Source organism: Thalassophryne amazonica, chromosome 14, assembly GCF_902500255.1.
Source record: "Thalassophryne amazonica chromosome 14, fThaAma1.1, whole genome shotgun sequence".
NCBI lineage: Eukaryota > Metazoa > Chordata > Actinopteri > Batrachoidiformes > Batrachoididae > Thalassophryne > Thalassophryne amazonica.
In genome coordinates, this window is record NC_047116.1 from 2,854,250 (window position 1) to 2,871,067 (window position 16,818).

At 43.2% G+C, this 16,818-nt stretch overlaps 1 protein-coding gene across 1 annotated transcript in view; it reads right to left on the bottom strand.

Annotated features, from left to right (window-relative positions):
- The window catches only part of ttn.2 (titin, tandem duplicate 2), a 472,252-nt gene extending 460,521 nt beyond the window's left edge, over positions 1 to 11,731 (bottom strand). Inside the window, 12 exon segments of the mRNA XM_034187115.1 lie at positions 866 to 1,117; positions 2,683 to 2,742; positions 3,190 to 3,315; positions 5,108 to 5,218; positions 5,317 to 5,547; positions 7,633 to 7,785; positions 8,361 to 8,436; positions 8,823 to 9,037; positions 10,537 to 10,619; positions 10,921 to 11,208; positions 11,343 to 11,546; positions 11,631 to 11,731. Of these exon segments, the coding sequence (XP_034043006.1) occupies positions 866 to 1,117; positions 2,683 to 2,742; positions 3,190 to 3,315; positions 5,108 to 5,218; positions 5,317 to 5,547; positions 7,633 to 7,785; positions 8,361 to 8,436; positions 8,823 to 9,037; positions 10,537 to 10,619; positions 10,921 to 11,208; positions 11,343 to 11,546; positions 11,631 to 11,721 (1,890 nt within the window). The 5' untranslated portion in view covers positions 11,722 to 11,731.
- Between the last annotated feature and the right edge of the window lie 5,087 nt (positions 11,732 to 16,818).

The window sequence follows — 16,818 nt, forward strand, 5'->3', positions numbered from 1 at the left end:
CACAGACAAACAGCATGAGCAGCATTTGAACCCAGCCAGATCTACATATTGGCAGGCCAGATCCTTACCCACTCAGGTACCTACTCCACAGTTAAAGACTAAAAATACAATGCTGACTGTCATATTGTGAAGTGAGTTGTTTCTTTGCAGTGGGGTGAAAATGACTGGATGCCGGGCAGCGGTGCACAGCAGTGTGTGTGTGTGTGTGTTTATGTAAACATGACTTATGATGGGCAGAATGCTGAACGAAGGTAGCTGTCCTTTGAACTCCACATTAGAAATATTACGAGGACTGCTTTCTTCTATCTGCGAAATATAGTGAAGATTCGTCCCATCCTGTCTATGGCTGATGCTGAGACCCTGATTCATGTGTTTATCTCTTCTAGATTGGACTACTGCAATGTTCTATTTTCTGGTTTACCTCAGTCCAGCATTAGGGCCTCTCCGATTGGTTCAAAATTGCTGCTGCCAGACTTTTCAGCAGAAAGTTTGACCACATTACACCCATTTTAGCGTCTCTTCACTGACTTCCTGTCCCAGTGAGATCAGTTTTTAAGGCTCTGGTACTAGCCTATAAAATTGTTCATGGATTGGCACCCCTTTGAATCTGGTCTGTTTGAGGTTTCTTTCTCAGAGGGAGTTTTTTTTTTTTAACACTGTCACCTGTGTTCTTGCTCTGGGGGTTGGTAAGGTTAGATCTTACTTGTGTGAAGCGCTTTGAGGCAACTCTGTTGTGATATGGCGATATATAATGAAATAAATTGAAATAAATTGTAGTTAGCTACTAGTTTTCCATCCACTTTCATGCCACATTAGGACACACAAGGAAACGCTGGAATTTTATCAAACAGGTGTTACCTTTGACCAGCAGGTAGCAGGAGGTACTGACGGTTCCAGCTTCACTGGTGGCAGTGCAGGTGAAGCGACCGCTGTCTTCAGCAAACGCCTCGCGGATCACCAACCGAGCGAGTCCCTTGTCATAGCTGATCTGGAAGTCTATGGAGTTCTCAATCTTGTAGTCCTCTCTGAACCACATGATTGTGGGGGCAGGATGACCGCTGATCTGACACTCGAGGGTCACTGACTCTCCCTCCATCACCGTCAGGTTCTTCAGACCCTGAATGCACAAACATGACACCTTCAGGTTGAGGCCAATGCCAGTATGTCACTTTATCCCCTCTGGGATCGGCAGTTTTTTGTTGCAAAGGTCCAGATCTTACTTGTGTATTGCACCCTGCAGTGACTTACACTTTGACTTGATGCTGTACAAATTTTCATGTTGTGTCCTATATTTTTACACACAGTTATTCATTAAATGATCCATTTCAGTTCTGTGTAATTATTGCATATATTGCTTGAAGTATTTTGAAGTTGGTACTGCAGTAAAAATCCAAAAGAAATGTGTCTTGCTGTGATATTTTGCAGGGAGCTGTTGTGCCACCAGCATTAATTTTAGTGTTAATGTGTTAGTGTTTAGGCTAACATTCATATTACCATCTCAGTGTCGATGCTAATGTGAATTAATTCATGCATTTATCTCTTCTAGATTGGATTATTGCAATGCTCTGTTTTCTGGTTTGCTGCAGTCCAGCGTTAGGGGTCTTCAAAATGCTGCTGCCAGACTTTTGACACAAAGCAGAAAGTTTGACCACATTACACCCATTCTGGTGTCTCTTCATTGGCTTCTGTTTCTGCCAGACTGGATTTTAAGGTTCTGTCCTATAAAATTGTTCACGGACTGGCACCTCCCTACCGGCTGACCTGGTTAAGCCCTACGTACTGGCTCAGGCCTTGCGTTCGCAAGGTGCAGGACCTTTGTGTGTTCCTAGGGTGAATAAAAAGTCTGTGGGGCATAGAGCTTTCTCTTACCGTGGCCCTGCTCTGTGGAACGATCTACCTGTGACTATAAGGCAGTCGGACTCTGTGGAGACTTTTAAATCAAGATTAAAGACCCACTTTTTTAGATGGTCTTATTATAATATTTATGTTTTTATGTCTGGCTTGTATTTTCTTTTTATTCTTTTATGCTTTTACTTTTTATTGTGCCTTTTTTATTTTAGTTCATCTTGTTATGTTGTGAATTTGTGTTGCGTGAAGCGCTTTGAGGTGACTCTGTCATGAGAAGGCGCTATAGAAATTAATAAAATTGAATTGAAAAATTAAACTGAATTAACACAACAAGGTGACAGACGCCAGCAGAGTCCAAACAGAGGACCTTCATCACAGCAAATAATGTCAGATAATCCAGTGTTACAAAATCCTACCAGTGGATGAAAAAAAAAGATGAACATGTAGTTTCTCTTCAGGTGTAATACATTATATTCAAGTGCTAACTAATCTGAATAACAACAAAGCTAACTAGCAAGCAAACTAGTCAATGTCAGTCGCTACAATGACTCAGCAAGCCATTTAACTTGTTTACTTAGCATTTAGCTAGCCTGAAATTGAGCATGGTGAGTTTATTTGCAAGTAAATAAAGTATTCTGCTAATATGTGTTCATCTGGTATCATTATATACCAAATAAATCAATGTGGTGATGCTAAAAGTCACTGGTAGCTAGCTATCTTAACCCAGCGGCTAAAATGACTTATCCAGCTAGCAACCAAGAGTCATGGTTTGTTCTCATGAAAACGAGAACAGAAATACAGAAATTGCACTAGATGGACAAGGACTGTACTCACAACAATAAGAGTGGGAGGAACCACTGGTTCCTGGGCCCCGGTTGGTACAGCTACCACTTCCTGTGGACCAGTAAGAAAAAACATAATCAGTTAGAGACAACGACTGGTGTGTTCTGTGACCATGATCAGAAGAACACTTAGAAAACAAGTCAAGAAGAAGAAGAAGAGAAGGTTTCTTCGTGAGGATTAAGAGAAAAGTGAGGCGTCAAACTGCTGCCAGAAAGAGTTGCGTGCAGGTTTTCACTGAAACCACAGACTCCAACACGAAAACCTGAACTGTGCCTTTCTGGAACCAGTTCTAGACCACTGCTCCAGTCGGTCAGTACGCAGGTGACAGTCCACACGGGGTTAAATCAGGAAGGTGTCTGATGGCGAGTGGTGGCACCAACCTGAGGCTCCCAGTCCTCAAACTCATCCTCACTCAGTGTGTAAACACGGCTTGTATGAACCTCAAACTCAGTTTGATATCTGGCATCTTTAAATGGTGGTGGGGGTTTCCAGTGTCACCCGCGTGTCCACCACCGCCCGACGACTGGGGCTGGGAGATTGGACGGGCTTGGTGACTCTTCTGGGACTGGAAGCAGAAGATAACTCTTTCTGCAAAGTAGTGATGGCAGAACCAGCGATGGACACCTGACCGAGCCAAGAGAACAGCGTTAACCTTCATCAAAACCAAACTGCAGAAGTGGCTCAGCAGCAGATTAGTGAGGGACCCAAACGGTGGAATGAAGTCTTCTGTGGTGGGAAAAAGAACGGCTGAACATGCAGCAAAAACTCTTCACATTTTGTAAAAGGTCTCACAAGAATCCATAAGGGTGATAAAAACTGATACCTGACAGTCACACGCCGGAAAAATCTGCTAAGATTCATTAAAACATAATGTGTACTATGAGCCAATAAGCTAATTTATAAATCTGCTAACGTGCTCATTTAAAGGAGAAGAACTCACTGATAATTTACTACTGGGCTGGTAGATTATGATATCGAGAGCCCATATGAAAAATTGTAGGCATGTGTGATCACTTATGTTAAAGTTAAGAGGGTTTTTGTGTTGCTGGTTTAAAGCCACCAGCAGGCGGCCATGTTGGCTGCTATGACAGCGATGTGTGACGCCACATGGGCACAGAGGTTCAACACCAGTGCCGCCAGTGTCGCCCTGCAGTATGGAAGGGGCACTGATGTTAGAGTCTCAAACTGATTCCAGAAAGGGCCGCGAGGGTGCAGGTTTTCTTTGCAACCACCTGCTCCAGCAGGTGATTTCACTGATTAACAAACTTTGAGCAGGTGGAATCACTTAAAGTTAATGTGTGTGTGAATTTACGCCGTATGAAGACCACAGCTTTCAGCCAATTAATGGACAGAATCAATTGATGTATTTCGACTTATGAGAAAGCCTGTAAAAATCCATAAATTAGCTGCATCATTGTTTAAGCTCCAGTGTTCAAAGTGTGTGAAGAAAGTATCGGCTTATAGTCCAGAAGTTACAGTATTTACATCAGCGCGCATTAGCCATGTGTAGCTTTCTGTGCTTATGCTACTTCACAGTATTTCCGTAAGTGATCTGGGGGGTTTCTTCTGATTGGTTAAAATTGTGTCAATGATGGCATTTATGAAATCATTGATGGGATGAATTCTGACTTTCGGAGGCGGATATTTCAGTTGTCAGAGCTCCTTATCTTCATTTACACGCATCAACTGTTAGTTTATAGCACAATCTATCTTCCCAGCTGTATTTATCAGTGAGTTTTCTTTTCCTTTAAATATCAGTTAACAGCTAACATGTTAAAAGCTAACGCGCTACTGCTAAATGTTCATTTGAGCAGGTCAGAAACAATAAATTATTCCAAAATCAAACAGCAGACTGATAGAAGTCACATGGTTGATTGAACATTTTCTCATATATTAATAAAGAGTTTGTTTTCTCTTTCTGCAGATTAGCCCGCCCATGTTAATCCTGCTGTAACGGTCTGCTGCAGAGCAGCGTGGTGGGCGTATGTTAGCAACTGAATGCTAACTGGGGAAGAAGTCAATGTTCATGGAAAATCTAAACCTCAATCAGCTCTCAAACATAAGCTTGCTAGAGTTGCCTTCATCATTGTCAAGCACCTTTGGGTCATCTAGGTTGTGACTTGGTGCTGAATCCTGAATAAATTGAAATTGGCGGCCCAGTGTGACGTCGTCAAAGTTCATCACCGATATAAAAAAACTTACACCGACTTTCTAACCATTCATCACCCTTTTTGGAACAGGAAGCTTCTGGTTAGGAAGGTAACTCCGGCGTTTTGGATGGCGTTGCTGTGGTGGAGGGGAACAGCTGTGGGATGAGGGTGATGTGGGAAGCCGCAGAACCACACGGTGCATACCGGATGTTAAGATGGCCGTGTGTTAAAGATGACGGCGGTGTACCTGCAGCCACGCTTCTTACCTCACAGCTTGGTTCAGCTTTAGGAACAGAAACTTTAGAAACTGTGAAATGTGGAACTGAGGACAGAGCAACGCCAGAATCCGTGTGGGAGGAGCTTTCTGTTCTTTGGATCTGGAGTAGCCAACAGAGGTCAGGGTTGGGCAGTTATGAAAACTGTAATGACCATGAGACGTTACATTTTCAGTATGGATTCAGTGAAGTCATCCAACCTGGGAGATCTGGTCTGAGACTGCAGCCACAGTAACTGTCTGTTCAGCGGGCAGCAGTTGTGTTGAAACGTGTTTCTCGGTAGCTGTGGTGACCTGCTCTTTTAGCTCCGCCTCCACTACATTCTCAGCCTCAGTTTGACTGCCTTCCACTGGCACGGGCTGAAGGATGCGAGCAAGATCGACAGCTGCCACCACTGTGGCTACCGCCTCAGCCTTTTTCCCTTCCTCAGCCTGGAGACACAACAAGCAGCACAAAGACCTCAGGACATCCACAGCACCAGCCTGGAGCTGAGGTACCAATTTCAACCTCTCTCAGACCTTCACATTATCTCAACAAGTGAGCCACAAACCGACTCCATGGTTTTATTTTTGAAAAGTCGAATCTTTCTTTCTGTAACCCTTCCTGCTGGCCCAACGTTAGCACACATACAGACACAATGTTTGTTGGCCCAACTGTATAAGGCTTATCCTCAAGCCAGGATGTGGACATCTCCAGTACCACGGTTCTTGTGGCTCATGTTCCCATGAGCTGTGAGAAACCAAATCTCAGTGAGATGGTAAAGATGGTGCAGGGACCTGTGGTATCAGGGCTGAACTTCTTCAGGTGGGTGGAGATGCTCCCACGTGGGAGACCTGTATCACCGCAGCAGACTGTAAGAAAGGGTTTGTTCTTCTCTCTGGAAAGGAAACTTTAGAACTTCCAGTGGTTATTGTTTTCAGGATTTAGTACCAGCTGCTGAGCACCTAGGACAGTCTGATGTCATTGCCAAGAATTCAACCATCAACCGCGTCCCAGCTCTGTGAGCACTCACTGAACAAAGGTGTTACATAAATCAAAACTGAAAATAAACAAAGGTTCTGCCTTGGTCCTGTTGATCGCCTGTGAAGTTTTGTTTAGCTGGGTTTTTTTTTCTGTTGATTTTGGGTAAAGAGCGTCCTCCCTGGTCCACCATCTTTTACGATATGATGATGTTAAAGGTGGATGATGTCATTTCAATTCGAGGCCTCCAACTTCTTCAGTTGTGATCATTAGTTCCTTAGTTGTGATCCTGAGGTTCTGTAGGACTTTGAGAACTAAAGTTTAAGTCCTGGTGTTACTTTTGGCCTCCTTCCTCAGTGATTTAGCATCTGTAGGTAATACTGTTACCCTCTTGATTGTTTTCCTTCCATGAGCTGACACACAAGACCATTTTAGAAGTCAACATGTTGGGTTGATGCAGTGTCTCGAACATTGTTAGTGGAAGGCTTCCAGGTGGTCCAGGTGCCTCGTTGTAGGTCACCCAAGTTTCTGAACCATAAAGAACATATCGACCCATCTGTCATAAAGAACACACCTGTGGGTGGTGTCTCTGTATCTTTTCTTCAGTCTTGGGCTCTAGGACTTTAGGATCCTGGGACTGAAGTCTTGAATTCTGGACAGAGATGTCAGATGGTGGTCCTGTAATGTCCCACTTTGAAGGTATTCTGATTACCAGTGAGACCACTTTCTACTTCATCTTCCAAATCAGACTCAGTCCTTCTACATTGCTGTTTTCTCGTGTTCTTTCTTCCTCAAGTTTCAGATGTTTATCAGAAATGATCTGCTAAATTCAAGCTTTTATTCCTCTGGACTGTGACTCGTCCACATTGCCCCCCACTTTGATTTTTTTAAGGGAGCAGATTGCTGCGCACTATTTCGCAAAAGTAACCATGCAGTGAAGTTCAAACCTGACCTGGAACAGAAACTGTGACGTTTTACAGCAGATCTGCAAAAAAGCCTGGAGTCAGTAATTCACGATGATTATTTTAGACTGCAGGATGCTTTGGTGGAGGTCCGCACGCAAACAAAGGCCCTTTGTGTCAAGAAAAACTGTGACAAATTAAAGGAATATAAAAACACAGAAACACAGCAGACACAGGTCCACGGTTTGATACAGCACGTAAATAAATAAAGAAAAATGACTACTTTTAAGAATCTGAGTGGGTCCAGTGGACTTTGGCCCGACATGTGAGAACTCTTCACCGTCGTCATATGTTGTGGAAGACGAATTCCATGTCTCCAGCAGAGTTCCAGGGAGTTCTACAATCAACACCTGGGTCCACTGTTCTGACCCTGAACCTCACTGAGATGCATTTAGTTATTTATAACACGTTTCTCTTCATGTTTGCTGAAATTAAACTGCACATTTTGTTTTTATGTTTTCAATTTGTGTTACGGAAAAAGAAATCAAAGCGTCTGCAGAGTACGAGTGATGGTGAAGGGAATCCAGCGTCCCTGAGATGGTTCTGAAGGCTCAGAGCCGGGGCGGGTTTGGACCCAGAGGTACTCATGCTCACCTCTCTCGGGGCGGTGACCTGCTGACCCCAGTGCTCCTCCATGTGCAGCTGGGTGGTGGCGCTCCTCACACTGGTCATCCCGGTGTAGGTGGATTCAGTGGTTATGTAGTCTCCCTGCTTCCAGGGCGGGAGCACCTCAGCCGAGGAAGACACCTGCACAGGAAGCAAGACAGGTGAGACGACGATGACAGACTGCAGAATGCACTGTAAAAAAAAGAGTCCTCGAAATGGCTGTGCCCAAAAACGTTGGCTTTTGTTCGAGATCAGACACAACATTTTCAGGGTTTGACCAGAAACACCTGCTTTACATGGTGGCTCCGCCCCTTGACCTGTTCCATCTGCAACCTCCAGACATGTTTTATGTACAGTCAAATATTTGTCTGTTCTTCATTTCTTTTGTTTTAACTTTACAATATCTGTCAAACAAAATTGAGAGTTTTCTCCTCCCTCTGTGAATTTTCTGTCACAACATTTAAACAAAATCCCTGACGGACGTCAGATTCTCCATGACTGACTGACATCTGAACAGCCTGCTTCATCTGCCTTTTAATGTGGAGAAGAAATCCTTCCTGCACCAACGTCGAGAACTCAAACCTCACTGTAGTGTTTGTGAGAGACACGCCCACTTAGTGGGTGTGACATATGAGGGATTGGGCGTGGCCTGCAGCAACTTCCTTCCATTTAATGCGGGAGATCCAGAAGCAGGTCGTCTCTGAGGATGATCTCACCTGTTTCCTGGTCATGACGGGAGACTTGACGGGTCTGATGGGAGAGATGGACACTCTGGAAGACGGAGAGACAGGTCTGAAAAGGACACAAACACATCACATGCCACAGTGAGCGATGTCATGCGATGTCCCTTTTTTTCCACCTCTGTGTTGGTCAATGGTTCTGATGGACTTTCTCACAGTCGTCCTGATCCTGCTTTTCCTTCCACTCTTCCTCCTCTTCTCTTTCTCTTCTCTTTTAGTACCATATTCACTTCATCACATCTAAACCACCTCAAACTACCACTCGGGACGTCCACACAATCACGGGATTCTCACGTCTCCTCCTGCACTCACCTCACTGTCTCAGCACAATTCTTCCCTGCTGGTCTTATTAAACTACCTTGAACACTAAAGAAAAACTTGTTACTTTCCAGTAAACCTCTGGTTGTCGTTCAGCATGCCGGCGGCTGCAGGTTGTACCTGACAGGAGTGGGCGTCGGCCCCTTCACATGACGGACAGGTGAAGGTGACTGCTGGCGTCCTGCCGTCACTTTGGAAACAAAGGATGGTGGGGACATGGAGGTGGGCTTTGGAGGGATCCGCGGGGGGGTTTTATGAGCCAGATGTTGAGTCATCACGCCACCGTCAACGTGCATCTCCATCATGGTGGTAGCTTGGAAACCCGCCTCCACCTTCTGATGCGTCCAATGGCACAAAGAAAAGAGAAACACTGAGTGTGATGCAATACCTGATAAAATGAATAAATCTGTAACAAATGAATGTTTTCCACCCTCGGAGTCCTAACAACGCTCCCCTGCTGCTCCACTTTCCATCATATATCTATTAACAGATCATATCTTTACTCAACAAATACATGTCACATATTGACGAAGCTGACATTGTTCTGAACGTTTTGATATGTAACACATTAAAACGAAGATTTCTTCAGTTATGGCAAAATGAAGAAAATACCTCGAGGGCTCCAACAGTTAAAAACAACTTCAATATCCTGATGCAAACTAAATATTTCACCTGACATGAGTTTTATTTTAACAAAGATGAATGTGCATAATCAGCTTCTTTAATCATCTTCAAATCATTAGGTGTTAGCAGCTAACACATTAGCGAAGTGCACCATATAATCCACTTTGTAAAATTGTCTTGTATGAACTGTTGCAAAGAACATTATATCATTATACACTCAACAAAATATAAACGCAACACTTTTGGTTTTGCTCCCATTTTGTATGAGATGAACTCAAAGATCTAAAACTTTTTCCACATACACAATATCACCATTTCCCTCAAATTGTTCACAAACCAGTCTAAATCTGTGATAGTGAGCACTCCTTTGCTGAGATAATCCATCCCACCTCACAGGTGTGCCATATCAAGATGCGATTCCACCATGATTAGTGCACAGGTGTGCCTTAGACTGCCCACAATAAAAGGCCACTCTGAAAGGTGCAGTTTGTTTTATTGGGGGGGGGACCAGTCAGTATCTGGTGTGACCACCATTTGCCTCATGCAGTGCAACACATCTCCTTCACATAGAGTTGATCAGGTTGTCAATTGTGGCCTGTGGAAGCTAGCTTGGCTAGTCAAGTATGTTGGCAGCATGAAAATTACCTTATTGTGCTCATTTCCAGTTGCTAACAGTTTGATGTTTATATATTCGCAGATGATGATTCGCTTCTGTAGCGACAGCAGGATGAGCAAGAAGTCACAGGTCTCCAAGCTTCTGGCTCCGCCCACTTCATTAGCATCGCTTCATCAGTCTACACCTACTTAAAGGACGTTTAGCGTTCAGCACCACGCAGAAACACTGTATAACTGTATGAAACATATGCTGTATTTTTCTTTTTTTAAATAAAAGTAAGACCCTTTGGCTGCTCCTTTGTTTTCACTCTGGGCTGCCACAGCAGATCTGAGGTGGACCTGCATGTTGATTTGGCACAGGTTTTACACCGGTTGCCCTTCCTGATGCAACTCCACATTACATGGAAAACAGGCAGGAGTAGCTTTGAACCAGCAACCTTCTGCACTGGATCATGACATCACGGGTGTTGTAACAGAAACATTCTGTCTCAGACCAGTTCTGCTGAGTGTCTTTGGAAGTGAGGTGCCACCTTCAGATTTGGATCAGAAACCTCCTGATGACTGCACCAGGTCCAGGTCCGAAGAGGTTTCTCACCTTTTGGACTCTGGTCTGAGATGTCTCGATATGAGATGTTGTCACAGCAGTTTTGGTTTTCTTTGTAGGAACAGCTTCTTCTCCTGCACACACAAAAGGACAGTAAAATTATTGTTCTACTTGATTTAGGTTTTGATTCCCTAAAATGTAATGAAGTATTTTCATCTTACTTGCGGAGCCAAATAATGTGGAAAAAATGTCAAATGGAAATTAGACATGTTATTCAAACTATTTCTCAGAAACCTAAAATCTGACCATTGTTGGAGCAGGTCTTCCACAAGGGGTGGAGTCTGAACATTTCCAAAGACTTTCCCATTGGAAGATCGTTTTGGATGTCTGCGGACGTTCTTTAATGGTTAAAGCTGCCACCGTGTGAATCCTCACCTTGAACCAGCAGCTCAGCAGTTGACGTGGCTCGTCCACTGCTGTTGGTGGCAGTTACAGAATATGTCCCAGAATCCTCTGGGAAGGCCTCGGCGATCATCAGGCTGTGCAGGTCTCCGTCCTGGAGGATCCTGAAGTCGGCGGAGCTCTGGATCTCGGCTCCTTCTCTATAGAACTTCACCACAGGTGTAGGGATTCCCGTGACCCGGACATCCAGCCTGAGCTGGCTGCCCTGTCTGACTGTGGAGCTCTGAAGTCTCTGAACGAAGCTAGGGGGCGCTGTTTCCACTGCAAAGACACCAGATTGTCATTAGAGCTGTGCTAAGCTTGAGGTTCGAATGAACAAAGGTCAGATCACAGTTACTAATAAAATGAAGATGTAACGCGACTGAACGAAGGTTAGCCGTGGCGACTGTCCTCACCGGTGACGAGGAGCTCAGCGGTGCTCGTGGCTTGGCCAACACCATTGGTGGCTCTGACAGAAAATCTTCCACTGTGTGCAGCGGTCACAGCGGGGATCCTCAGAACAGCGCGGCCATCGCTGAACGAGATTTGACCACCAGCTAGAGCGGCAGCTGAAAGAACCTGGCCATCACGGAACCAGCTCACCTCAGGAACTGGGGTACCTGGACACAAACACAAGCTGTCAAAGGCCTGACAGGCTGCAGAACATTCGGTGTGATGGTGGAGAACTCAGGAAGCTTCCTCACCACTAATCTGAGCCTCAAACGTGGCGGCACTACCCTCAAGTGCCACGACGCTCTGCAGCGGCTGTGTGAATGTCGGCGCCTGAGTGGACATGATGGTCGTCACACTGCAGACACAACAAACAAATGAACAAACAAACAAACACATCAGCAAAGGCGCACCAGATCTGAAACAGTCTGTGTAAATAATCCAATTAACAGTTTGGCCATTTTTAAGGTCAAATTTCATGGTTTCAGTTTGATTATTGCTACTTCAAGAAGTTCCTAAATCAGCAAAAAAATTTCAAAGCATACTTGTTGGCCCACCCATCCAGCAATTTTATTTTTATAGTTTCATGCAAAATTTACAACATACAGATATGAAACAGGATTTCCTCTGAGGACTTGAAGGTTAAAATCATCATATTTTTACAATCCACAGTCATGTTCAGCACCAGAATGAAGCCTTAAATTAACCACTCGTGTTTCATTGACAGCTGTTTAACAAACCGCTGCACCGAGCAAACGAGCCTTTGCCTGGTGACAAAACAAAATCACCGTGTTTCACATCAGCTTATCCAGACATGGATTTCTTCTTCTTGCCTGGGCTGAACCCCTCCAGGCTGAGATTCCTGTGTGACACACAGACGATGTACCAATCGTCTCATAGATGTGTCATTGCTGGGTCAGAAGATTAGAAACGTGCACCACAAACAGGACACGGGTTCATGACGGAGAGGAATGTGGTGCCCAAAAGAGACAGTTTTGAAACTGTCAGCAGCAGTGTTGTTGATTTTGGGTGAACTCACTCTGTACTGTGCCCAAGCTGCAAAGTCCACTTTGTCTGACTTGCAGAGGTTTGCTGTGGTCCTACTAAGAGTGATGACATTCAACGTCCCAGCGTAACCTGCACCGCAGGGCTCAAACTTATAGCAGGCAGCCACTCTAACCACAATTCTGAAACCCAAAGGCTCTAGTGTCTGTCGCTGGAATGCCTATTGGCATTGGGGAATGAGGTTAACTTTACTGCACAGCACCACCTGCTGGCCACTGTTACACTAACCCTCTAAACCTCACTCTCATCTGGTTCACGGCACCGAGGGTCAGCCGTGGCACCGAGTGTTGTGTGATAAAGACACTGGGACTTTGGAGAGTTCGCCGCTCTGCAAGACGTCAGTAACATTGAGACCTGCACTGAGACACTCTGATCGGGCTGCACTTTAACCGCTGCACACAAACAACAGCATGAACATCACAACATAAAACTCTTTGTATATTGTGTCTAAAACTCTGGTGAATATATTCTCTGGACTTACAGACATTATTGTGTTTGTTTTATGTAAACATGAGAGAAGCTCAGGTTGTGTTTCCGTTATTTTCAGTGGGATTCGCTATGAGCCGTGATCACTTCCTGTTTGTATCGTTCTGGGGGAAAGTGAAGTTTGTTCTTTAACGTCCTGATTATTGTCCTTTACAGCACAGTTTGTCCTCTTTGCTCCAGAGTAATATATATATATATACTCAACAAAAATATAAACGCAACACTTTTGGTTTTGCTCCCATTTTGTATGAGATGAACTCAAAGATCTAAAACCTTTTCCACATACACAATATCACCATTTCCCTCAAATATTGTTCACAAACCAGTCTAAATCTGTGATAGTAAGCACTTCTCCTTTGCTGAGATAATCCATCCCACCTCACAGGTGTGCCATATCAAGATGCTGATTAGACACCATGATTAGTGCACAGGTGTGCCTTAGACTGCCCACAATAAAAGGCCACTCTGAAAGGTGCAGTTTTGTTTTATTGGGGGGGGGATACCAGTCAGTATCTGGTGTGACCACCATTTGCCTCATGCAGTGCAAAACATCCTCCTTCGCATCATCCGTGAAGAGAACACCTCTCCAACGTGCCAAACACCAGCGAATGTGAGCATTTGCCCACTCAAGTTGGTTACGACGACGAACTGGATTCAGGTCAAGACCCCGATGAGGACGACGAGCATGCAGATGAGCTTCCCTGAGACGGTTTCTGACAGTTTGTGCAGAAATTCTTTGGTTATGCAAACCGATTGTTTCAGCAGCTGTCCGAGTGGCTGGTCTCAGACGATCTTGGAGGTGAACATGCTGGATGTGGAGGTCCTGGGCTGGTGTGGTTACACGTGGTCTGCGGTTGTGAGGCTGGTTGGATGTACTGCCAAATTCTCTGAAACGCCTTTGGAGACGGCTTATGGTAGAGAAATGAACATTCAATACACGAGCAACAGCTCTGGTTGACATTCCTGCTGTCAGTATGCCAATTGCACGCTCCCTCAAATCTTGCGACATCTGTGGCGTTGTGCTGTGTGATAAAACTGCACCTTTCAGAGTGGCCTTTTATTGTGGGCAGTCTAAGGCACACCTGTGCACTAATCATGGTGTCTAATCAGCATCTTGATATGGCACACCTGTGAGGTGGGATGGATTATCTCAGCAAAGGAGAAGTGCTCACTATCACAGATTTTGACTGGTTTGTGAACAATATTTGAGGGAAATGGTGATATTGTGTATGTGGAAAAGGTTTTAGATCTTTGAGTTCATCTCATACAAAATGGGAGCAAAACCAAAAGTGTTGCGTTTATATTTTTGTTGAGTGTATATATGTATATATATATATATATGTCTGAAATTCAGTTTGCGTTTATGAAGTTCCACGCAGGTTAAACGTAGCAGACACGGAATTTGATTTGATTTGGCAATATAATTACATAAAAATACATAAAAATACTGCAGAGGATAACACAAGAAAGCTTCCAATATGGATTCTTATTTACATTGTGGTCCTCAAAAAAGGAAAACAAGAAAAAAAAACCCAGACATACACAAAAATGAAATATGTAATAGCTCAACAAATGTGTTGCAGAAATATATGAACCAGACAATAATACTAGTAAAATAACAATAAAAGTAATAAAAGGGAAGTCTTGAGCAAGAAAAAAACAACAACAAAAAAAAAGACTTAAGAAATGGACGTTAATAATATAAAATGATTCCTTGACTAGAACTTACAATACTGGTTAATAAAAACTGCTTACCTAGATGTTTAAACACATGCCCAGAAGCAGTTTCATGTATAGGCAGAAGAAGAAGAAGACTATTCCATAATTTTATCCCAGTAAATGTAAAAGATGATGAGCCACAAGACTGTCCTCTCGTGACACTAAAAGACAGATGACTGGACCTTGTCTCGTAAGATGAAACATGCAGAATAAAATTAGATTTCAGGTCATCAGGTGCCAAGTCGAGAACAACTTTGAATACATGGATCAGTTTAAGCTGATCTACCCTCTTTTCAACTGGCAGCATATTAACCTTTACAAACTGATCAACTCCAACGTGAGTCATTGGAGAGGCATTTGACAAATATCTAATCATTTTATTCTGAACCACCTGAAGGTGCTGTCATTTATCATGTTTGGTGAGACCACTATACCAGGAAGAACAAGAATAATCCAAATGACATTGGATCAGTGAAGATACTAACAGTTTTTTAGTTCTGAGGTTGAAGTCCTTCATATTACGATACAAAAACTTTAATCTACTAGAACATTTAGCCACAATTTTTGACACAATTGCATTCCCAGATAAAGATGGATCTAGAGTTGTGCCAAGATATGTAACCTGGTCTCTGGATTCAATGGCAGCACCGTTACATCATACCTGTAGCCTTTAGGCATTAGCTATTTTAGGTTTCAAGCCAAATAATATTGACTTGGTTTTACTGAGGTGGATTGACAACTTGTTGTCGACTAGCCAATCACATACAGACTCCAATTCAACAGTGAGAGTTTGTTCCATACAGGTACATTTTTCCCAGTATCCAGGATGGACACCTGGGGAACGTCACACGATATGGTTTGCTGCGCTGACAGAGTACCTTGTATGTCATCCACTTGCTTCCTGTTCATAAGATACGATTCAAACCATGCCACTGCATCCACACGGAAACCAATGGCTTTCAGTTTGGTCATCAATATGGCATGGTCGATGGTGTTAAAAGCCTTTTGCAGGTCTAGTAACACCATGCCAGTTAGATTACCCTGGTCTACCTGATGTTTGATAAAATCAGTCATGTGGATCAGGCAGGTGTCAGCTGAATATGCAGATATATAAATATTATAATATAAACATATAAACAATATCTGAAATATTTGTTTTAGCAAGTTTTCAGGGTCTCATGCAGCAGTCTCTTATTAATCTAGGGACTTGAAGGTTATGATGTCATAAAAGCTTGTTTGCTGGAACAATCACATCACAACATGGATCACTGAGAGGGGCTCAGAATTGTGCATATTAACATTAAGAATCTGAGGAATAAAATCTGTGAGGTCTCTAATCTGCTGTGTGAACACAAACTACACATACCTGCTATTTCAGAAACTCATTTGGACTCTTCTTTTGATGACACTGAGTTATATATCGATGGTTACAATATTTACAGAAATGATAGAAATGGATCTGGTGGTGGAGTTGCTTTTTATATTCAAGATCACTTACCAACACAAATCAGAAGTGATATGTTGAAATTTAATTGGAGTGTTATGGCTCCAAGTTTATTTACCTCATCGTAACGCAATTTTGCTGGGTTGCTGTTACCGACCACCAAATGCTAATTGTGAATATATATATATATATATATATATATAGATATATATATAGATACAGTCTGTGAGATGTTGAACACCCATACTGCTGTGGGCCAGGATACGTACCTCATGGGTGATTTTAACATTGACTGGTTTGCTAAAGACTGACATTTAAAAAATAAGTTGTTTACTGTCACTGTTACATGTGGATTTACTCAGATCATTAATGAACCTACATGTTATAATGATGGTGACAGAATATCAACATGTATTGATCATATTTTTGCCAATTCTCCTGACCGGTGCAGTAAAGTAATTTCTGTTCCCGTAGGCTGTAGTGATCATAACCTGATCATAATTGTATTAGCCACAATGGTAGGTGGACCTGGACCCACAGTAACATTCAAAAGGTCATATAAAATGTTTAGTGATGTGAAATTTGTTGATGATGTGAAAGCCATTTGTTGGTCTGAGGTCTTATCTATTCATAATCCCGAAATTGCACTTTCAAGATTTAATAGTTTATTCCTGCCTTTAGTTGAAATTCATGCTCCTTTGAGGAAGTTTATCGTCAGGAACATCGTC